Source organism: Physcomitrium patens, chromosome 14 (assembly GCF_059467195.1).
Source record: "Physcomitrium patens ecotype Gransden chromosome 14, ASM5946719v1, whole genome shotgun sequence".
Lineage (NCBI taxonomy): Eukaryota > Viridiplantae > Streptophyta > Bryopsida > Funariales > Funariaceae > Physcomitrium > Physcomitrium patens.
Genome location: NC_143423.1, coordinates 14,515,781 through 14,539,718, shown reverse-complemented (window position 1 = coordinate 14,539,718; position 23,938 = coordinate 14,515,781). Strand labels below are relative to the sequence as shown.

At 31.0% G+C, this 23,938-nt stretch overlaps 1 protein-coding gene across 2 annotated transcripts; it reads right to left on the bottom strand.

Annotated features, from left to right (window-relative positions):
• Positions 1 to 18,046: 18,046 nt before the first annotated feature.
• Positions 18,047 to 21,783, bottom strand: LOC112291606 (uncharacterized). Of its 2 annotated transcripts, none has more exons than XM_024539252.3 (7): positions 21,468 to 21,783; positions 21,311 to 21,354; positions 20,772 to 21,008; positions 20,539 to 20,618; positions 20,228 to 20,303; positions 18,620 to 18,781; positions 18,047 to 18,366 (listed from the first exon to the last, which is right to left on the bottom strand). In XM_024539252.3, the coding sequence occupies exons 1-7, from the start codon at positions 21,559 to 21,561 to the stop codon at positions 18,226 to 18,228; spliced, it is 834 nt and encodes a 277-aa protein (XP_024395020.1). In that variant the 5' UTR covers positions 21,562 to 21,783; the 3' UTR covers positions 18,047 to 18,225. The 2 variants fall into 2 exon arrangements, with proteins under 2 accessions (XP_024395020.1, XP_024395021.1); XM_024539253.3 differs by having other exon boundaries at positions 20,772 to 20,987.
• Positions 21,784 to 23,938: the final 2,155 nt, after the last annotated feature.

Genomic DNA, 23,938 nt, shown 5'->3' with positions numbered 1-23,938 from the left:
CAATTAGATAAGGCAGGAGGAGAAATTTGCATAAGAGTTGGCACCACTAAACTTACAAATAAATTTGGTCAAACTATTGCAATATGCAAATCAAATCCTAATTTATATAGATTAGGTACAACATTACTTTTAAACAAGCCTCAAATTGCTATTCTAGCAACAACACAATTTAATAATGCTGATTTATCGCACGTAAGACTAAGATACATAAATCCTCAAAGATTCAAGCAAATATAAACCATAGCAAAGGAGATTGATTCCTTTGATGAAAGAAAAATTACCTTATGCCAACCTTGCATAGAAGGTAAACAACATAAAGAAAAGTTTCTTGCACAAGATGCAGAAAGAGCTACCCAATTGTTAGAACTTGTACATTCTGACATTTGTAGTCCTATGCAAGTAGGCACACATTCAAGATGTATTTACTTCATCACATTTAGTAATGATCTAACAAGATATTGCCAAGTATATTTGATGAAACACAAATCTGAAGCATTTGAAAAATTCACCTCATACAAAAATTTCGTAGAAAAACAAACAAGTTTCAAAATCAAAATCTTAAGATCTGATCAGGGAGGTGAATATACATCCAATGACTTTAAATATTTCTATAAGAAAGAAGGTATTAAATAAGAATAAACTACAGCTTATACACCACAACAAAATGGTGTTTCTGAAAGAAAAAAAAAACTTCTCACATTGATGTCATAGAAGACTTCTCTCAACTATCATTACTAAATGATCAAGAGATCTTACCTCTTGAAGATGATGAAGTCCATTCTATATTGCAAACTTCAAAACTTCTTTCTCATTCTCGACCAAAAAGAATTATTCAACCAACCATAAGATTGTTAAAAATCTATACAAGGCAAAAAATAGTATAAACGATAATGTAATTAGCATCATCAAGTCTACCTTGTTTCTACTTATACAGAAGCTCCAACCTCCATTCAAGAAGTAATGGAGCAGTGTCATAATGTGTGAAGTCTTGCTTGAGAATGCTCCAGGCACCTGGCTGTAGAAGGAAGAATAGAAATTGCGATATCAAAATCCTAATTCTAATAGAATACTAACAATGCTCTATTTAGACTATAATAATGGTAAACAAACGTAATCAAATTCAAAATAACTCAAAGAAATTTCAAACAAACAATAAAATTCTTAAAGAAATATTAGAATGATAACAAATATTACTCAAATATATGTCAATTCAACCTTAATTTAATTCTAGTTAAAACCCTATTGAATTTCACTCAAACTTTAGACCAAACCTAATTAAATCTTAAACCCTAATAAATCCTAAACCCTAAGTCAAATCCTAAAAAAACTTTAAATTAAACCCTAAATCAAACCCTATTTCAAACCCTAAATCCTAAACCAAATCCTAAATCAACCCTAAACCCTAATCCAAATCCTAAACCTTAAATCAAACCCTAACCAAATCCTAACCCAAATAGTAATCCAAACCCTAAATCAAACCCTAATCAAATCCTAAATCCTAACCCAAACCCTAATCCCTAAACCAAACCTTAAATCAAACCCTAATCCAAATCCTAATCCAAATCCTAACCAAATCCTAAATCCTAATCTAAACCCTAATCCCTAAACCAAACCTTAAATCAAACCCTAACCAAACCCTAATCCAAATCCTAATCCAAACCCTAATCCAAACCCTAACCAAATCCTAAATCCTAATTCAAATCCTAAATCAAACCCTAACCAAATCCTAGACCCTAATCCAAACCCTAATCCAAATCCTAAATCAAACCCTAACCAAACCCTAATCCAAACCCTAAATCAAACCCTAACCAAACTCTAAACCCTAATCCAAATCCTAATCCAAACCCTAAATCAAACCCTAACCAAACTCTAAATCCTAATTCAAACCCTAATCCAAATCCTAAATCAAACCCTAACCAAACTCTAATCCAAATCCTAATCCAAACCCTAAATCAAACCCTAACCAAACCCTAATTCAAATCCTAAACTCTAAATCAAATCCTAGCCAAATCCTAATCCAATTCCTAGTAATTCCTATGACAGATTTAAACCTCAATATCTAATGAATAAACCGTTGATCTCAATTCAAAATTTGCATACTTCTTAAAAATCAAGTTTAAAACAAGCACAAAAAAATTTGAAAAGGATTGGAGTTACTAAATTGACGAAAACCTCAAAAATGTGTTGGGTTGTTAGCCAGCCTCCTTCTCCAATCTTGATGCCAACCTTCCAGAGCCAATTTCTCTTCTTTGCGCCATTCGATTGGTTCTAAATTTCTCATGGACATAGAAAAACAAGTCTTATACCCTCTCACACAAGTTTTACTCCAATCCAACTAGTAGATTGCATGAAATCTTAAAAACCCTCACTGGATCTAAAATTCTACTTTTTGAGACCTTGATCTGCTTAAACCTCAATATCTCTCACTATAACCGTTAGATCGAGCTTAAATTCACAACATGTATTTAACACAACTATAATCATAAACCCAAAAAATTTCACCCGTAGATCTGCAACAAAACTCTCGAAATCACTCAAAACATAAACCCTATTTTATTTCATAAAACCCAAGTCATCTGAAACAAACCTCCACTTTGCAAAGCTCTTACAAAGTCATATCAATTCCAAATCACCCAAAATCAACGCCCATAGAAACCCTATCCAATCTTCTATCAAACCCCACTCTTGGATCTGCCAAAGAGTCCCGGAATCGTCGTCGAGACTCAGTTTTGTGCCTCAGGGTCTGATTTCAATCCTGGTTCTTAACCGGCCCTCTCGGGGTATCAACTTTCGTCTTCTTGAGGTAATTTTTACTAATTTGCACTCCTAACTCCTCCCTACATATGTCTATATCCTTTATTTTTCTAATCTACCTTATTTTGCTTTATTTATGGCCTTACAAAGTAAATAGAAGCATAATTTGTAAAAAGGCAGCATTAGTACCTTTAATTTTTCTACCCTTTTACTAATATCTATTTTTCCAAGATAATTTGCTACAATATTTTTGAAGTGAGATCCTCAAAACATGATATATTTCTTCACCCTTTCACCTACTAGTCATATTACATTACGACAGCGGGTTGATGTTTAAGAATGGCAAAAGCAATCAATGCTGAAATGACATCTTTAAACAAGAACAATACATGGAACATGACAAATTTACCTCCTAATCAAAAACCAATCAGTTCAAAGTGGATTTTTAAAATAAAAAACTAAAGTTGACGGAAGTATTAACAAATACAAAGAAGGCTAGTTATAAGAGGTTTTACCCAAGTTGAAGATATTGATTAAATGGAGAAAAATTCTCTTGTAGTCAAACTTAACTCTATCAAAGTTCTTCTTGCTTTAACCACTCAATATTATGTGGAAATATATCAATTAGATATTAAAATAATATATTTAGATAATTTTATAGAAGAAAATATCTATATGACTATTCCTAAAGGCTTACCTTCTACATATACTAACCATGTATATAAGTTAAATAAATCCCTATATGATCTTAAACAATCATCTAGAGCATGATATCAATGATTAGATCAATATTTAATCCTTCACAAATACCAATGCCTCAAATCAAATGCAAACATATCCATCAAAAGAGAAAATAATAAAGATTTTAACATAATTACAGTCTATATTGATGACTATATTCTTATTAGCAACAAACTTCCTTTAATTCAATAAGTCAAAGACATTCTCTAACAAGAATTTGACATGTCCAATGAAGGAGAAATCCATTACACTTTAGCCAATGCTATACTAAGAAACAGAAAAGCAGAATGGATCATTCTCTATCAAGCCAAATACTTAACAAATAAACTTCATGAATTCTGTATGTTGAATTCCAATCCATTAACTACTCCAATTCAGCCAAGAATTCATTTAAGTAATAAAGACCATATTACTTTCTATGATTACTCCTATTCTCAAGTTGTTGGCAAATTCCTGCATGCCATTGTTAATTCTAAATCCGATTGTGCTTATGGTATTAGCAGTTTAGCACAATATCTCTCTAAATCAAGACCTACACATATTCAAACTTTGAAAAGAACTATGAGATATATAAAAGGCACATTAAATTTTGGCATAAAATATCAATACTTATTTCAAGGTGATATTCTTCATGATTATTCTAATGTTGACTAGGTAGGTGATAAGGACATCCATCACTGTACTTCTAAATTTTGCTTCTTATTAGCTAGAAGTGTTATCTCTTGAGGCAGTAAGAAACAACAATTTGTTGCTTTATCTTCTATAAAATCAGAATACATGGCTTTAACAAAAGCAACAGCTGAGGCCATATTGTTGAAAAAATTATTACATGAATTTGGATTCCCTCAACATGCACCAACTATTATATATTCAAATAGTCAAAGTGCCATTGATCTTAGTGAAAATCCCAAATATCACTCTAGGAGCAAACATATGGATACACAATACCATTTTATCAAAGAGAAGATCCTTTCTAAAAAAATCAAATTGTAATATATCTCAACCACACATATGATAGCAGATATATTTATAAAATCTCTTTTCAAAGCGAAACATTTATAATTCTGATCACAATTAAGCATATATCAACTTCTTCAAAATACAAAACAAGCAAATTATTCTACAATCATTCAAACATTACTATTCTCCTCCAAACAATACAATTTTATACAACATAAATATTTTGATACATCATGGAATGAGAGACAATCTAATAAGTTAAATTAATCCAAATCCATGACATATCAAAATATTGAGTAAAACCTATCTATCTACATTTCTTGAAGAAAAATCAGACTATTACACAGTCAATTGCAGGACCTGCCACAAGGCCAATTGCAAGACCTATTGTTGGGCCTGCTACAGAGCTTGCCATCGCACTTATTGTGGATCTTGCTGACAGACTTGCAATGGAGCTTGCTGCCAAGGTGATTGCATCCACGGCCAACTTTGTTTAGATGCCTCTTTAAGAACTTATTCTTGGATCCGTATTCACAACACCTCTTCAACAATAGACTAATCAAGAAATAACAAAAAAGAAAATAAAAAACGTGTCGACAACAAACAAAAAGCAACAAGCAAATACAAGTCAATCAAGAAACATATACCTTTTCATATTTGAAGAAGCAATGGGAGAGCTATGAAAGAGCTTTTCAACAATACAATATAAAAAAGAAGATTGAAATCTTATATTTCTCATATATATCCATTTTTAAAATAGATGAACTTTTGCTATAGATGAAATTTAATTTGAGAATGAAGTTAGTGTACTAATAGGAGTATTGGGAGAATTATACTATATAATATACTAGTCTCCATATAGAATACTATCTACTTTGTATTGATCTTACATCAAGAGTTGTAATTCTTGGTATCACCTTTGTACATATAATATATTGTGTATCAATTAATCATATTAATAATAATAATATTTCCAATGCTTCTACCCTCGAGCTTCTAAAGGTTCTTGTTTTTCAAGCAATCTGTACAACAAGCTGGATGAAGAATAGAACGTTGCACAACTTGGACAAACCCAAATTTCAACTTGACAACTTGATGGAAGTGAAATGCAATTCAATGCAAATTAAAGACTCCGCTGCTACCTAAGTATGTACAAGACCTTTGATTTTTATTATTGCTTTTATACTTTTATGTATATATATATATATATATATATATATGGATATGTGTGTGTGTGATTCTACAAGGCTTTTTGTTGTATATTTAGAAGTCATAAGAAAAATTTGCAGAAGCATATTATGAGTAACACCACACGTGTTTTTTCAGATGCCTTTGCAAATCTAGCTACTGTTCCAACGATTCTATCCACACTCGCTTCAATGCATTCTTCATCACTTATAAATGTGGCCGTAGATGGTTGTAGCATTTGAAAACTTATATGAGTGCATCAACAATGTTTACAATGAGATTGCACTTAAGTTATTGACTTTTCACTGAATTACGTACTTAGTTGTATTGTATAAGTATGTTTATAAAATTTAATTATAAATTGTCAATGTCTCTCTTAGTATATTCAAATATGAATATTCCTGAACATCAAAAAAATGCTTATTTGGTTTTGAATCAAAATATCTAAAATATTATTATATACATTTGGCTATAGAAATATTTAAAGTTTTAAATCATTTTTTCTTCAATATGCCCTTCAAATTTTGTAGATTTAAGAAATTAGAGTTGTGTACTTAATAATAAAATAAATGATAGCCATTGGAAACTAAAATAGGTGGCAACCAATCTTTAGCTGCATCATACTCTATTTTTAAAATAAAAATTTAAAAGATGTTGAGTAATTTAAATCTTGATTGTGAAATCACAACCATACTTAATAGAGCTTTGTACAAAATTTATTCTCACAATGTACAAATGAAATGCAATAAAATAAATCATAAAGTCAAAAAATTAATTTCATAGAATTCACAAGATGTATTACTTTATTTATTTACTTCTACATATTTTAAAATTATTTGATAAAGATAATTTAAAAATTAGATTATTAATTTTTTATTGTAATTCTTTTCTTTAGAAATTTTGCTACTTTATTTGGAATTTCTATAGTTTAACTTGTAAGTTAATAATAATTTAAAAAAAATTAAAAAATAATCTAAACAACAAAAAAAATTATAAATATTGCAACATAATTTATTTTTTAATGAAATAAGAATCTATAAATATATATTTTAATAATATTAAAATATTTATATTATTAAAATATATATATATATAAAGATAAATTATATTATTTAAAATATTATTAAAATATATTAAAAAAATTTAAAAAATAAATCTCTCAAATAATCATATTTTTAATATTATTAAATTACTTAAATAGATGTACATCTTATATTCTAAAAAAGATAATAATTATAAGAAAATCTTCATCAAATCTATAGAAGAATGATAAAGTGATCTAAATTTTTAATAAAGCAATCTATCATGTCTTAACCATTTTTGTACCTTTGCATCCTCCATCCATATTCCTAATTGTTCTCTATTTCCAACCATTTTTCATAATTATGCCATTTTTTTTGTTCTTAGCTCTCACTTTTTTAGTCCTTGTCTCCAACTCGACCTTCCAATCTTAGTCTTCATTTTGGCAATATCACTAATTTGGCTCAAAATTCATGTCAACTCAACAAAGCTTTAAAATTTGGATCTTGCAATTAAACCAAAATATACAAATTGTTAGCAAAAATTCAAAAAAACACTAAATTGTAATTGCTCAATGTTATTTATGGATTAAGGATCATGAGCAACGTAAGACTTCTATATTCTGATCACTCTATTAACACCAATTTATTTGTGATACAAATTTTGACAAACCGAAGCTTTGATTTCTCAAATATGGACAATATAGATATTTTCAACATGTGGAGTATGGAATTCAAGAGAAGCATGGATCTTTTCAATATGGATATGCTTATGGATTTTATGGAATAGAGTAGCGGGCCATTTAACAATATAAGCTTACTTGTGAAATTCCCTCCAAGGTTAAAAACAAAGTGCATGGGAAGTTTCAAATTGTGAGCAGCTTAAATTAGAGGTCCTCAAAAATATGGATACAAAGTCCAAAGTTACATCACTTCTCTAGTGGCCATTGATTAAATAAAAAAAATTAATTTAAATTTAGAAAATAATAAATTTACATGTATTACTACTAAGCTTATTATTCACTAGATTGCAGCAAGCTACTTGCTTGGAGAATGTAGAGAGGTTACGGACATCATTGCAAAGTTAAGCACTAAAATACAAAGAGGGGTATCTACTAATTCAAATTTGAAATGAAAATCTACATCTATCTTTAATAAATTATTGTATAGATCATTGAAGGCCATAGGCCATAAAAGAAGCACTAGCTTAAGGTTTCTTTATGAGCTTATTGTTACTATGAACAACCACACATAAATATGTATTCATAATAAATTAAAATATAAGTAAATATTATATATTAAAAAGAACTATATTTTTTGTTGAAGCAAAATCCACCTTGGTTGGTATAAAAGAATTTGAAGAACTTTGAAGCTTGTTTTATAACCACTTCAAATCAATACACCATATGTCTCTTAAGTATGAATCAAATAAAGTAATAGAGAAAAGATTGTATTCTTCTTAGTTGCACCTACTGCAGTAACTACACTATACTCTACCTTGACCAAAATAATTTAAATCATAATTTCCTAATATAAGCAAAAATTCAAATGTAAGTATATAATATTTTACGTTTTGTTAAAAAAGAGCTACTCAAAAGCAAAACCTTCTCCTTCTCTATAAGAGAAGAGAGTGTTTGTTATAGATACACTACATAAAAGACTAAACAAGAAATTGAGCACAAGAACTTCAATAAGAAAGCTAACAAGAACTTCATTAAACTAAATGAATACAAGATCAATACCAATAGATGTGAACTCGAACTTAAGAGATGTATTGTTGAAACTGATAATTCCTTTTACTTTGATTCTAATATATATTAGGTATTAGAAAGCTTTTCAATAAATTTTTATATTGCTTGAAGGCAAAGTAACTTTAGGAAGTTATTTGAAAAGTTTTCATGTTGCTTGAAGATAAAGAAATCTTAAAAAGTTTTTCAAACATTTTTTTTAATACTTTTATAACTTTTTAGAACTTATAAAAATATTCTAAGAATCTTCTAAAAGCTTCTAAATTTTTTTTAGAATCTTTTGGAACCTTTTAAAATCTAATAAAATATGCTAAGGATATTCCTAAAATCTTCTTATTGGATGTCCATAATATCACTTTTCCTTCTAACTATGAATTCCACAAAAAATATCAATTTTATATTTTCTTTCTTTATTATGTTTAACATTCTAGCAATAAATCCATAAAAAAGTCATCTTAAAATAGATTTAGATTTTTAAAGATAGTATCAATAAAACTCTTATATCTTTTATAGTACATTAATTAGATTTTATGTTGATTATTATGTACACTCATTCATATTATAGTCATGCTAATGAATAAAATTTTCTAACTTACCTCTTATTTATTAAAAATTAAGAATCTTTTCTACTTCATATTCCATATGATTATCTATTTCAATGTAAGGCATTGATGGTTGTATTATTTCTAGAAAAATTGATTCTAAATAAATCTCTAAAAGAGAAATATGAAAGATTAGATGTATCTTCATAGATATGGATAGTTCTCCTAAATTGATTTAATTTTGAATATAAAATGGCCCCAATCTTTAGTAGTTCAACTTATTACAAGATCAATTAATCTTAATATTTTACTGAAAAAACTATACTTTATTTCCAACTTAAAAAGAAAGGAATTTTTTAAATTTTTTTTTCTAAAGATGCTTTATAAGAATCTTAGGCTACTTGTAAATGGAACTTCAAAGTTATCAAGAGTTGTGACAATTATTTTGCAAGATCTTAAGCTAATAGATTTTTATCTTTTAATATATCTAACAAATTAAGCTTTAGATGATAACTATAATTAAAATAAAATGATGTTTGTTGAATCAAAGCATGAAGAATATTATTATAAAAAAATTCCACTAAAGATAAATATGAGATTTAATCATCTTATTAATAGCTGATGGTACATTGTAAATACTACTCTAAAACTTCATTGATTTTTTTTGTTTAAGAGTGGGAGGCAAAAAAAAGTTTGATATCTACCTTCAATATTTTTTAAAAATATTTCCAAAACTTTGATATAAATTGAGATTTTTTATCAAAAATAATGTCATCAAATAGGTGTCATGGATATACACATGTAAATCAGTAATTACCTATATGATTTACATAATAGTAGGTAAAAGTAGGTCAATTCTATAATATCTTCTGTAGAAGCTTTCTAAAAGCTTCACAGATGCTGCTTTAACTTTATAGGTGTCTTTAATTGACTTTTTAGCTTAAAAACGTGATCAATAAGCTAGCCATGTGCCACACATGTTAGTAGCTTGAATAACAAACTAATTATGTGGTCTACATGTAGAAAACTTACCTTCTAAGTTGAGGCATGTGTTCTGCAAAGTCAACACATATTAGAGGTCCTATAAAATATTGCCACATAGCTCCTAGTTATATAGTATATATAGAAATAAGAGTGAAGCCATCTTTACTTTTGTCAACTTTCTTATTTCTAGTCTAGATTTAAGAATCTCTAGTTTTTTTATTATTTGGCAATAGCTATTCGAATTTTCTTTTAATATACATACTACTTTATTTATATTTTGTCACTTTTCTTTTGACATAGATTTTTCAAGTTTATGCATCTCCTTCCAATTTATGTCCTTGATGATAGGCCATGATGTCAATATATATTATCAAGAGAAAGCCTTACTATTTTTTTTCTAAAAATTATCTTTTTATATGGAATAAAATATGCCATCTTTATAAGTCAATCCATAAGAATATAAATAACATCAAATGTACCTAATGGTGGTAGATTAATTATAAAATATATTTATATTAAAGGTTATAATTACTTTAGGATTAATAATGACTATAAAAATTCATAAAGTTGATATTAAAAATTCTTAAATAAATATCACATGAGAAGAAAAAGTCCTTCACGGTATTTCACATTTGGAGCTATCAAAAAGATTAAGAGATAAATTCCAATTTTTTGTTAAGTCCAAAATATCCTATCATTAAAAAATCATGACAAGATTGAAGAACATAAAATTATATTCTTTTTTTTGGAATTTATAAATGATCTTCAAAATAAAAAAGATCTTCTAAAAACTTGAACTTGTCATTGTTAGGACATTACTTGATATTATGAACTAATAAGTCTTTAATTAATGCTATACAAATTTTTTCAAGAAATCTTAAATTAACAAATATAACTGTAGAAGTAGCACAAAGATGAAATTGTTGTGGCTTCAAAAAAGTGGTATATTATTAATCAAATACTACTTTTCTAGCCTTTGGAGCAAGTTATGATCTCCTTAATAAATCATCTGATAGTCCTTGTTATTTTTCTAATCAATATGTAATCACAAAATTAAAATAAGATAATCACATATTCCATCAAATTGGTGGTGATTCAAAACCTGAGTTGACATGAAATATTTCAAATTTTTATAATTTGTATATATAGTCGCATGATGTGTAGCACCTTCTAACAAGTAATGCCATTCTTGGAAAGAATCTATAATTACAAAAAATTCTTTATTGTAAATCTTATAATTGATCTTTGTAGTTAAAACTTTTTAGAATAGAATGCAATTGGATGGAGCTTCCTATTCTTTCTCATTTGTGATAGTACTACTTTTAATGCAAAATCAAAAGCATCAATCTCCAAATAGAAGGTCTTTATGAAATCTAGATGCAATAAGATTGGAGTTGTAATAAAATTTGCCTTCAAATTTTGAAAGCCCTTTGTGCTTGAGGTTCTAATTCTAATTTATCTTTGGATGTCAATCAAGTGAAAGAAATAACAACTTAGAAGTAATTTTTAATAAATATCTAATAAAAATTAATAAATCTAAAAAAATATTACACACCTCATACTATCTTTGAAGTTGTGTACTCTATTACAATTTAAATTATTTTTAGGTCTATAAACGAGCCTTCATTGGATATAATATATCTAAAAAATTCTACTTTTAGTTGATAGAATACACATTTCTTTAATTTGGCATATAATCCTATATCTTTTAACTTTTGTAAGACTAATCTCATATATTTTTTATATTCTTCTAGAGTCTTTTAATAGATTAAGATATCATCAAGATAACAAATAATAAATTTATTCAAGAATTCTCAAAAAATATCATTCATCAAATATTGAAATATAGCTAGAATATTTGTCAATCCAAAAGTTATGACATTATATTCAAAATGTCCATATCTTGTCCAAAATATTGTCTTTTATTCATCTCTTTCTTTAATTTAAACCAAATTATATGCTCCATAGAGATCTACTTTGGTATAGATCTTAGCTTCACTAAGTTGCTCTAAAAGCCTTCATATTAACAATAATAGATAAAAATTCTACACTATTATTTTGTTGAGGCCACAATAATCAACATACATTTGCAAAGATTTATTTTTTTCTTTACAAAAAATATTGGTGCATCTACTAGAGATTTAGAATGTTAAATAAAGCTCTTCACAAGATTTTTGTCAATGTAATCTTTTAATACTAAAAGCTTGTTCTATGATAGATTGTAGATTGGATCAAATGGTAGCTAAGCCCTTTCTTAAAGATCAATGGTACAATCATATGATTGATGCTCTTACAAGATATCAACATTCTTCTTTTCAAAGATATCTTAAAATTTCTTATATTGCTTTGACATAGCTACTATCAAGCTTACTTTTTTTTAAGTTTAAATTGTATAAATAAAAAATGGTATTTTTTTTCTTCATAAAAGTTCTTATTTCTAAAAATAGAGATTTTGTTGTTGATGACTTTATGATAGATTTTGCTTGAAATGATTTTATAAGAAATTTAATATTATAAAACTTCCAATTTATAGATTAATTTTATTTTTTTAGCCACAAAAAGCTTAAAATGATAGAATTAGACGGAATTTTAATAATATTAAATATTATTTTACTACTATGGTCTTTAAATGATATTTCTAATGATATAATCTTAAGAATAATATTACCTAAAGTAAAAGATTGACCATCTATTATTTTTACATGTATAGATTTTGACTCTATATTAGAAGAATTTTATGAAGTTTAAAAAAAATTTCATTTAAAAAGAAAGTAGATATTCTTGAATCTAATAAGGTATTTGTTTGAAGTTTTTGTAGGCCAAGAAATAAAGATATAATAAAACAATAAACAAGTTGGATAGAAAAAGAGACACCTTGATGAATTTGAGATGTTGAAATGTCTAGCTGCATGATCCCTATTGTAATTGGGCCTCTTTATTTTTTTACATAATAGCACTTATAGTCATAGTTGTATATTGTTTCTTTCAACAATTTCTATATTTTTGACCTTCTTCATTACAATATAAGCATAGGCCTTATTGAAATTGATGCTTCTTTTACTTTATTATAAAATGTTTAAATTGTACTACATTAATTTGCATATCCTCAATTCTAGAATGTGGAAGTAATGTGTTTATTAAAGCAACAGAATATAAATTTCTAATGTGTTGCTTTGTCAAAGTCTATAAGTATTGATCTTGAAAATATTGAAATAATTAATTATTTCACTTTATAACTTAGCTAATAGCTTCATTTAATATTTGAAGATCAAATAATAATAGTAATAGGTCTTTTATATCATCCATTAATCTTTAATAGAACTGGCTTACAAGAACTTGTTCATCTCAAATAATGTTATAAGTCAATTCTCTAAAATCAGTTGCATAAATTGATGCAGAGCATGACCTTTGATGTAATGAGTAAATCTTTGTTGTTTTCTATTTGGCCTTGTCATATTCTCTAAATGCCTTTGTAAATGCTTTTAAGAAAGCTTCAAAGTTATTCAAGATTAGAGATTTCTTTTCAAATAAAAGAGAACTAAAATAAGGCTTATCCTATAAAGAAGGTTCCAACTAAATCAATTCATGATTCTTTTATTAGATAGCACTCAGATTGTAAAAAAATTACCAAATAAATTTGATTAACAAATCCTTGAAACCTCAAGCATTGTCGTAATAGAGAGAATTTGCCTTAAAAAAGCATTGGACTTATGGCTATCACTAATTGCTTAACTAAGCCTCTAGATTAAAAAAACACCAAGTCTATATATAAAATTGTCCCTATAAAAGCAACTACATCAATATATAAGCTTTGATTACCAAAATTCCCCAAAAATGTGATAAAAATATTTTAAAATCTTATATATTATTAAGGTGAATTTTTTCTAAATTTCAATAATTCATATCTCACAATATGACCACCTAAACAAACCAAAATTTTACATGAAGTACTGATGTACTTTTAAAAACTATTACAAAAAAAATCAACTACAAATTCGTTATGGATCTTGAAATATTGCCAAAACCCTAATAATAACTTCAAAGCCTTGCTTACATACACTTGTGTGCAATTTTCTTCATATCTCATAAACTAAGTATTCAAATACTATAAAAATTTGATATATAGCTTTTCAACCTAATAATACACAATTCTAAAAATTTTGAGCCAAAACTTCATCCAAAAACTCAAGATATGGCTCCAACCATTACTATTAATAAAATGACTTATTTACTACCTTTGAATTAATTGTGCTGTCTTCAACGCTCTATAACTTCTTCATACAAACTCCAAATACAAAAATTCTTTCACAAAAAATGTAGATCTTTAAATTTCTCTTGTAGTCATATTTTATAATCTCCAAAATATATCATAAAACTCCTTATATCTTCAAAAGAAAAAAAGTATATCTTAAAAAGATACTTTATCTTCAAACAACTATAATTTCATCACCTTAATTCCAAATCCTCTAAACTTTTCACAAAAATTATAGTCCAAATTCTAAACCTTACAATCCTAGCTTTTGATTTTCAAATGTCTCTTTTGAAGTTGCCAAAACTCTTATTATGGTCGCAAATAGCCTGCTAAATGCCTATTGGATATGCCCTTTGACCAATGGAGATGAAGATCTTTGCCTTTTGCCTTCATCCATCCATAACTTGCTTTCATTCCTCCAAATAAGTTTCTTAGAATTTTGGATCTTCATCTTTGAGTCCCAATCTTCTCTTTAAGTTTTATACTAAATATCTAAATCTTATATAATTTAAACACTATAATTAATATAAGTAAATCCTAAAATATTTTTTTTATATCAATTCTCTTTAAATTAACTTACTAACTATTTTAAATTACATTAATACTTATAAATATATTATCTATTTTAGTTAATTATTACATATTATAAATAATTATAATACAACAACTTGTACTATTAAACTTTTTTAAAAGATTAATCTAAGGCTCTTTTTGTTCTTGAATAAGAGAATTTTCTTATTGCGGTATAGGTGCCACTACCTCCTTGGATGTATAAGCTTATGGAAGTAGTTGCATCATAGGTTGATTTGCTATAGGTCTTCTATCACCATAAAATCTAACAAAAAATCCCTCAATTTCAGCAATTCTATGAGCTAAAGCATTGAATATATTTATAATAACATCTAATTTAGATAAGAGATTCAATTATATTAACATCTTCACCTCTACTATTTTAAAAAAGAAAAAAGAAAATTTTTAAATAATATTAGTTTAAAAGAGGGTACTTTGCAACTTCTAAAGTGCTTAGATGCCTTCAAAAAGAAGAGTAGTCTACTTTCTATTAAGAAAGATTAAGCTTTAGTATTGATAAAAAGATAGTCTTAACAAACTGTCACAAATACATTATATAAGAGACCAAATAAGAAGTTGAATGGAAGAATTTCTACAAGAAAATTAATAAGAACTTGATTAAACCAAATAACTACAAGTTCAATACCAAGAAAGATAAACTGGAACTTCAAAAGATGTATTGTCAAGATTGAGAATTCTTTCACCCTCAATTCCAATATGTATTTGGTATTGAAAAGCTTCTCAAGAAGTTCTCATGTTTCTTGAAGATGAAGCAACCTTAAGAAGCTTCTCAAAAAGTTCATATGTTGCTTGAAGATGAAGCAATCTTAGGAAGCTTCTTGAACAACTTCTTTAATCTTCATAGAATTTTTTAGAACCTATTAAAATATTCTAAAAATCTTCTATGAATCTTTTAGAACCTTCTAGAATCTAATAAAATATTCTAAAATATTACTAAACTCTTCTTATTAGATGTCTATAACAACATTTTTTTTTCTTTGAGGGAAGAAAGTACTTCTTTTTCTTCCCTTTCCTTCATCTCCCTCTATAAGAGAAGGAAGCATCCATTCTTCACGAGAGATAATAATATAGGCTTATCAATGGATAGTATACAACACAAGTCAAGCTGTGGGGTACTACTATCGATTGGATAAGTGATGAGCTTCTTGGTACAACACGATTCAAAGAACAGAAAAAAAACAACTTCTTGAACTTTGTCTTCCAAGTTGAAAACAAAGGAATGGCCTTCCAATCTCTATCTTTTGGCCGAGAAACAAGAAAATAGCTAAAAACAAAGATGAGACAACAAAAATAAGATGAATTGCTTTAGTAAAATTTTAGATTACTTTATTATTTTCCAATCTATACATATACATACTTACATACATACATACATACATGTACATAATTATAATTTTATACATATGTACTCATAAATAACTTCATCCACACCATGTTTTGCAACACATACACAAATCCATCTACCATAATGGAAGTTAAAAGACGAAAGGTGGGCAACGAGGCGTTCACCGTCGCGACGCCGTCGAAGTGTTCGCCGTCGTATTCGCCGTCGCGATGCCGTCAACGGCAGTTATGCGTTGAAATCTCCGACGCCTCCTTCCCCGGCCCCACTAAAACCGTACTCCGTTGTTCTCCAGTCGCGCGTCACAGAGTTCAAGGGTCAGGCATCGCGACAGATCTCCCGACAGATTCAAAGCGTTCCTCTCAAGGCCGCTGAGCTTGAAGGATTTCCAACGCAAGCGTCGGGTTCCAAAACGATCCGGAGACCAGCAGCAATGCCTGTCCAATGGGCTCTGCGTTGAGCTTCTAGATGATGCTTGCCTGCGCGTCGGGCCCCTTCGTATCCATCTCCGACACACCCGTTACGTTGAGTTACATGTGCGTATCCAGGGCTTACAATTTGTCTTGTTTACCACACTGGGTGGTTCATGATGTAAGTTGCACAATTCGATACCCACTTGATACCAACTCGCAGTTGCACAACTTTGTTCCTCTCTTTGTCGTACCTTTTCTGCTGGCTATGGCTGTCTATCCGCGAAGTTCTGCTGTCGTAGCTCAAGCATTTCCTCTCTGAGAAACCTGGATTATCGTATCGGTTGTGGGCCGACTCTTACTCGACCTTCTCATTCTAACTTCGCAAGCATCTAAACATGAAAAATTTGTCGCTTGGAGTACTAAGAATTGTGGGGAATGCGGGAATTCTTCTGAGCTAATCACAGAGCTTAGGGACGTACGAGTTACGAGCATGTATTATCATGAGGTGTAGATGGGTGCATTTTCTACCTTAATGCCTTCAGTAAGCGGAAACTGAAAAAAAAAAAAAAAAAAAAAAAAAGGGGGGGGGGGGAGCAGGGAAGAAGGAGCGCCGAGAATTATACTAGTAGCAATAACAAGAAGGTCGGAGTGCAATACAACTAATCTCATTCTGAGTGCCATCTCCACAAAACCTGGCCAACGGGATACCTCCTGGAGCTGCTCTTCTATCGACTTATGTAGGGAAATACATAATCAGAAGTGTGACCAGATGTGCGCTCCTCTACATTCAGTACAAGTACTACATCTAGCTCTTCGCACTAGACCTAAATCATAATGGGTATTACACCGTTGAATATTTCATCACCACAACGATCATCCACCACCCCAGAAAGCAAGTTTTCCAGCTTGATTCCCTTAATGTGCAGTACTTCACCCAAGTAATCGCCACCGCTTAACAGTATACAAGTGCAGCATAATCTCAAATGCCGGCCATACTGATTGGCGAGTTAGCAATAGAAGTGTCGTCATAGCGGAGGGAGACCACGAGAAAGCAGTGCACTACAGTCGCAGCGGGGCTGGTAGTAGAAGGGGAGTACACGTTCGTAGTACAAGATTGTTCACATGAGTTCATTGGGTGTATTGCGAAACTGCAGAAACCTGAGGCCGAGAATCACACTGGGAGGTTGACGAACTCTTGTGGAGTGTACTATAATTCCTGTACTACTAGATACTCTGGACATGAGGTATATTCCTGTATCCGATAGTGGAGGCAAGCAGATTTTCGCTTCATCCTCGCGGCGGACGTCTCTAATCGCAAGCTGCGCCGACACGGAATGCCCGGACATCGAGGGTAAAATCCTCCTGTTCTATCAACGTAGAATATGTCAATTGACGTAAAAAGAGATTTAGATTCTCGCAACATCCAACGGCTCCTAAGTGTCTGAAAAAATAAACTTACGAAACCCTCCGCTGGACGCAAATGTTATTCAATCCTTATCACCGACAACGTGGTATCTGTGAATTGGGACATATTAAGCTCATTTGATATACAAATTACATTCTTCACAACATAGAAGATATGGATGATATTGGGATGTTATGCAGTGAATATCACTCAACGCAAGGGCAGTAGCATCATATAGTCCTAGCATGATAAATTTACAGCCTATATTCTTAACGCTGATGAGTAGCTACGAATCATCATCTCTAGTTGCTTCGCTGCTATCCTTGGCGACTGATTGTGAAAATTTCTCATCCCATAGTTTCATCTCCACTCGGCTAATATCCTCTGCCGAGATCGATTCTTCTACTTCTCCAGTTGCTTTAGAAGCCTTGATGAGCAGGAATAAGTACAGGATGTAAGAAAACATACATGACTACTATGCTTTATCACAAGCTTTAAGACCATCCAATGCCAAGGTCTGTTAAACATTCTACACTTCCAGAGCATCTGACATTCAAATGGTGCTCATCTGGAGAATTAGTATGTGATAATCAATGATTCATATGTGTGGTCCAATCTCTGCATGTACAGATAATTCTCAATACGCATGAAGTTACTGAAACATAATAAGAACCACTCACAATAGAAGAAGATGACTCAGCAACAGATCTTTCAGCCAATTGTTGCAACCGCAGCAGCAGGGTGTCAGCGCGCTCCTTAATCTGCTTCACTTGATCGCGTGTGAACAGAGCTTTGGAAATGCCCAGGTCTTCAAGCCCTTCACTACTGGCCGAAATGTCAAGCTGCAAAAACCTTATCCTGTTATATTATATAAGCCTATCCTGTTACTTAGAAAAAAGACACATATCAGAACCTACGCAAGCCCAAGCATAAATTGTTGCATTAATTCGTGAGTATCATTGTCATCTGGATTGAACGCATCTTCATGTTTTAAAAGAAATTGCTAAACATCAGCTCAAGTAGTACCCAACAAAGATAAACAACTCCAATGCAAATACGCTTTCAGTAACAGTGTCACTAAGCAAACCTTCCGAAATTAAGGATAAAACAAACCATGCATATGTCCTCGTTAAGTACCAAGAAGATACCACATCTTATCGAATTACGCTGTAACAATCAAAGTTAGTCATGGTGGAGTACAAGAAACCAGAAGACACATCAATAAAGAGGACAAGTCACAAGTTTCTTAAGAACCAAGCACAACGATTACGCAGATGAAGCCAAATGCAAAACTTAGATGAGATAACAAGAAAAAATTATCACTTGCCAATACAGCAACCGAAAGAAAAAGGCGAGCAAGCAACGTTACCTCTGAAAGTTTCATTGGTAAACGATACATGAATGCTGAGAAAGCAGAGTCAGCTCGTCAACTTTTACATGAGGTGACATTATTATATCATAAGCACACATGTGAACTTCCAAATTTTATTATGTAAGATGAGGAACAGGTTGAAGATAAAAGCCACACTAAAGTACATAGGTGCTTGAAGAAGGAGAGATCTGTGCTAATGTATAAAAGTATCTCGTTGTTTGGCTATCCCTAGACCTCTATGATCGTCGTCGTAAAGTAGATGTTATGCTTGAGTGACAACTGGCGGAGACTACAATGACTACACAACCTGCAGATGTGACGGTGGAAACACCACCAAAGCCAGGGCACTTACTGAAGTACGAAAAACTGCAAAGAATTTATGAAGTCGTGTAGCTTCAAGTTGATTCGGCCACAATACGACCTTCATCTAGAATCACGTTGTTGCAAGACAATCTGTACCCAACTTGGCGCAGTTGGTAAAAGAGACTCTCTTTGCTTGTTCCTCAGATTAACACTAAACCATAGAGGGACATTATCGAGCACTATAGTATATGGACCTTACGGCATGGGAATCGATCGTAAAAGCTTCAGTAAAACGAAGAGCCGAGATCGGTTTCAGAACATTAAAAAATACCTACACTAATTGCAACGACAAGCTTGCCAAAGGAAAGAAAAAAACTAAAAAATCAAAAAAATATCTAGTGGTTGACAGTCACAAGCCCTCAAACATTTTGACCTCATACATAAGTCTTTACAACCCATTGTCTTACATTGCAAACACAATAACTCAAAACCATAATTCCTCAAAGTGCTTGAAATTAGATACATCGCTTTGTGTTAATAGCAACTTAGCATTTACCAAACGTTGTGAAGTTGGGATACAACAGGTCTTTTAGTTGAAATTAAAAGAAGTTACCTGAACATGGAGAATGCAGGCAAGTACACTCGCAATAGGGAGCCAGCTCTCTTCAGGTGAAAGTGAGAGTCCTGATCTGCATAGAAATGTATAGAAAATAAATTGAAAACGAACATATGAAATCCCTAGATCAATGTCGCAGTTAGGAGTTGAACAACAAATTCTATAAATTAATAAATTACTCTTAGTCATGAGGAAATGAGGCAAGACCATTCGCAAAAAACATCTCAACCACCAAAAGAATACTACCAAGCACAACCTACTTCTCTCTGAACTACAGAATCAAACTTCAGGAGGGAAAAAATTTATACCTCAAATAAGGAGCGATATATACAATAGCATAAATGAGATAACGTTGTTTTCTAGTATCTAGCCATGCAAACACCCATGCCTGCACGGAGAAGCATACCTTTTAATACTGACGATAAACGTTTTAAAATCACAATAACATCCTACTGGCATAAACATGAAATAAAAGTATAAGGCCAGCCTAAATTTGTCCGACAACGAAAAGATCATGACCTTAGAAGAATCAGGTAGCTACCAGCCAGTTAAACAAAGGAATGAAGCTTATTATGCCCATTGCTGCGTATCGAACATCATCTCCTCCGAGAGGGGAAAGACTTTCGCTTCCCTTCTCACTTGGAGAATCCGGGGGAAGAACGAGAGTGCTTAACACAGAAGCCGCAATAGCTAAAGCAAAGGGCGCATCATCCTCAAGACCAGCTCTGCAAATGCCCGTCCCTCGGTGCTGTACACTCTGAACATATGTATATCGCCACTGCTCACGTTAAGAAAACCCATACTTCAGAAGCCTGTAAACCTCTCCTTGTCGCACATGCAGAATAAATTCCCACAGAAGCAATACTTTTAGAATCTTGATTAAGGGTTTCAAAACGCAAACCATGGGCCCGTTCATTTGTATCCAACCATACTAGAAGATCATGATCAACCTCCACACACCCTTTAAGTGACGAAGACATTATAGAAACGAGTGTATCCCCAAGAGGAGGCAAGAACAAGAAACAAATAAAATTATGCAGAGAAGTCTTTCACCGGTACCGTCGCTGGGAATCTCACTACCTGAGTCCAATTCGAATTGCTCCCTTCCTTCCAGACATGTCTACCTGCCATTACATCACACACACTCGCCCATAAGCTCGCAAACCCCCCACCAAGCGCACAATTACACAGCCTTGCAAACCAAACAAACAAACGAAGAAGGAAGAATTCGACGCACTTATCAGTCCCGCCGATGACTTCTTCGCCACAAGACCCCGAAGCACAGTGTCGGGAAGTCCTCCATAGCCAGGCTTACAGCACAAAACTTGCATCGCTGCGCTCACACGCTCTCTCCTCCGCGCTATAACCTCAAAGGGCCCTTTCACTCACAAGCACAGGACGACGAGCCAGAATGAGCACAACACCTCACGGCGATCGTCGTAGCAATTGCTGCAACAGCAAAACACAGGAATCGACAGATAACCTAATGGAAGTGAGGGGGGAATTGTGAGCATTCGATCACAGGATTGCGAGTTGGACGCTGAATTGGATGGTGGAATTGTGAAAGTTTTTCTTCTTTCCTTTCCTTTGCTTCGCTTTGCTGTGGGCGCTGCCCAATTGGCCGTTGTTTGCTAAGGAGGGAGGAAGGCTGAACGAATTGCTCCCGTCAGTGCCTCCGCATTGCTGTTCTCCCGCCACGGCTGCGTGCTGAAATTTATTTGTATTTCTATGTGAATACATGCGTTTCTAGGTTATGGTGCTCTTCCCAATAATTTATCTTCCTGAAACTAATAATCTTTAATAATTAATCAAAATTTTGGGGATTGGTTCCATTTTATGTGTAATTAGTAATCTTTGCTTTTTAATAATTGATTGTTTTTCATTGATAGAGGTGAGCATTTCTTTGCAATTGGGCAACAAAAGGCCATGTGATTACAAGGGCAAAAAGTGAGGTTGGTTTGTAGGGCTTTCAGAAGATTGATTTCTTTTGATTCATGCATATAGCCACAAGGGAATACTTTGATGATGCTAGGAAGAAAGGCATCACAGTTTGCTAAATCTTTTCTATCAAACTCATTCTTAGTGTGGCATTAATGTCACTAAATCAAAGCCCTAAGAATCATGATGTCTTCTTTATCTTCTAGCTCTAGTGTGACCCCTTTGTACATAAAAGCTCGTAGAGATTTCTTTGCACTTCTATTTAATTTCTCATAAATGATATTAATAGGAAGTTATACCAATTTGTAAAGTTTAGTAATCTTATGGCTAAGCATTATATTGACTTCTTAATTCACATTCACAATGAGGCTCTCAATGTGAACTAGTAGTTTGCTCTCTAGCATAGCCAATGATAAGCTAGTAAGCTTTTTATCCAATGCCACCATTGATAATTAATAATCTTTAATAATTCATATTTTTTCTAGCAACCAATTATATTAATCAATAGAAGAACACCATACTTGTAAGGCTCAAAAATGTCACAATGAATTTAGCTAATTGAGTTTAAATTTCATGCATGTGAAATTTGTATCCAAAGATCAAAATATATTTGTATGGCATATATTCAATTCAACTTTAGATGTAAATAATATTATTTATATATTGTTTCTACATAATTAGATAAACTTTGAATGTTTTGGTTTTGAACAATTATATCCTCTAACGATAGTAAGTGATGTAACAAATTTGTATCACATAGCACTTAAAATTTCAACAACTATTTATTAAAAAAGAAATAAAAAACAATTAGAAGTCCATAATTGTAGCTACTATAATGATTTCTTCTTAACAATGTTGCACAGTAATCTAACATCTCATTGCACATTATTTTATAAATATACATTAGTATTAGATGCTATTAATTGTTGATTTGGTGATTATATTTGTAATAATGTAATAGATAGAGATCCATCTATATTTGAAATCTAAAAATATATATGTCTATGGTTATTATCTTTAAAACAAATAGCGATTTCTTTTAGTTATAGATTACAAATAAAAATTACAAATAAAATTAGGTTTATCAAAAGTATATATAATAACCATAATTTCTATGTAGGAATAGAAATATATAATAATCTAGATAAAACAATGCTTGTTAAGTGGATAAGTAGCTAACTTTTTACCTATTGAATTTAAGAGAATAATATTTTTAATAATACTTTTGTTGTTTCTAATACTATTTATTTATTTATTTATCAAGATTAATGTATTACAATACCTACAAGTTATATATATGTAGTGTGTTCTACAACAATTGCATTCTTTATTAATTGAATATTCTATATTAATTAGTTTGTATAATAGAGATATTATATTTAGATGTTTTTATAAAAAATAAGAAAGAAAGAAAGAAAGAAAGAAAGAAAGAAAGCAATTATAGACATAAACAAGGAAATCAAAGAGATGAAATTTTATTATTATTTAAATTCTACTTAAGAGTTTCAAACACTCAATTTGACAAATTCAATACTCTTACTTACAATATAAACAAAGATATTTATTTGGTGATACAAATTTTTTTGTATGTAATATGTGTAATTTCAACATAGCAAATGTTCTTATCTACTTTTATTTCTACAAATGAAAAAGCTAATTTATTGTTATGTTTGTATACACGCATACATACAAAATATCTAAATAATAAAGTAATAAAATTGTTGCAAATCATACTATATATTTGTAATCTATTGGTGCAATTTATTTGTA

Coding starts and splice junctions, on each gene's coding strand:
- LOC112291606 (XM_024539252.3), bottom strand. CDS start 21,561: ATGCAAGTTTTGTGCTGTAAGCCTGGCTATGGAGGACTTCCCGACACT. Junction 20,304..20,538: donor TATATCGCTCCTTATTTGAG/GTATAAATTTTT, acceptor ATTTCTATGCAG/ATCAGGACTCTCACTTTCAC. Junction 18,782..20,227: donor CCTGCATTCTCCATGTTCAG/GTAACTTCTTTT, acceptor AGGTTTTTGCAG/CTTGACATTTCGGCCAGTAG.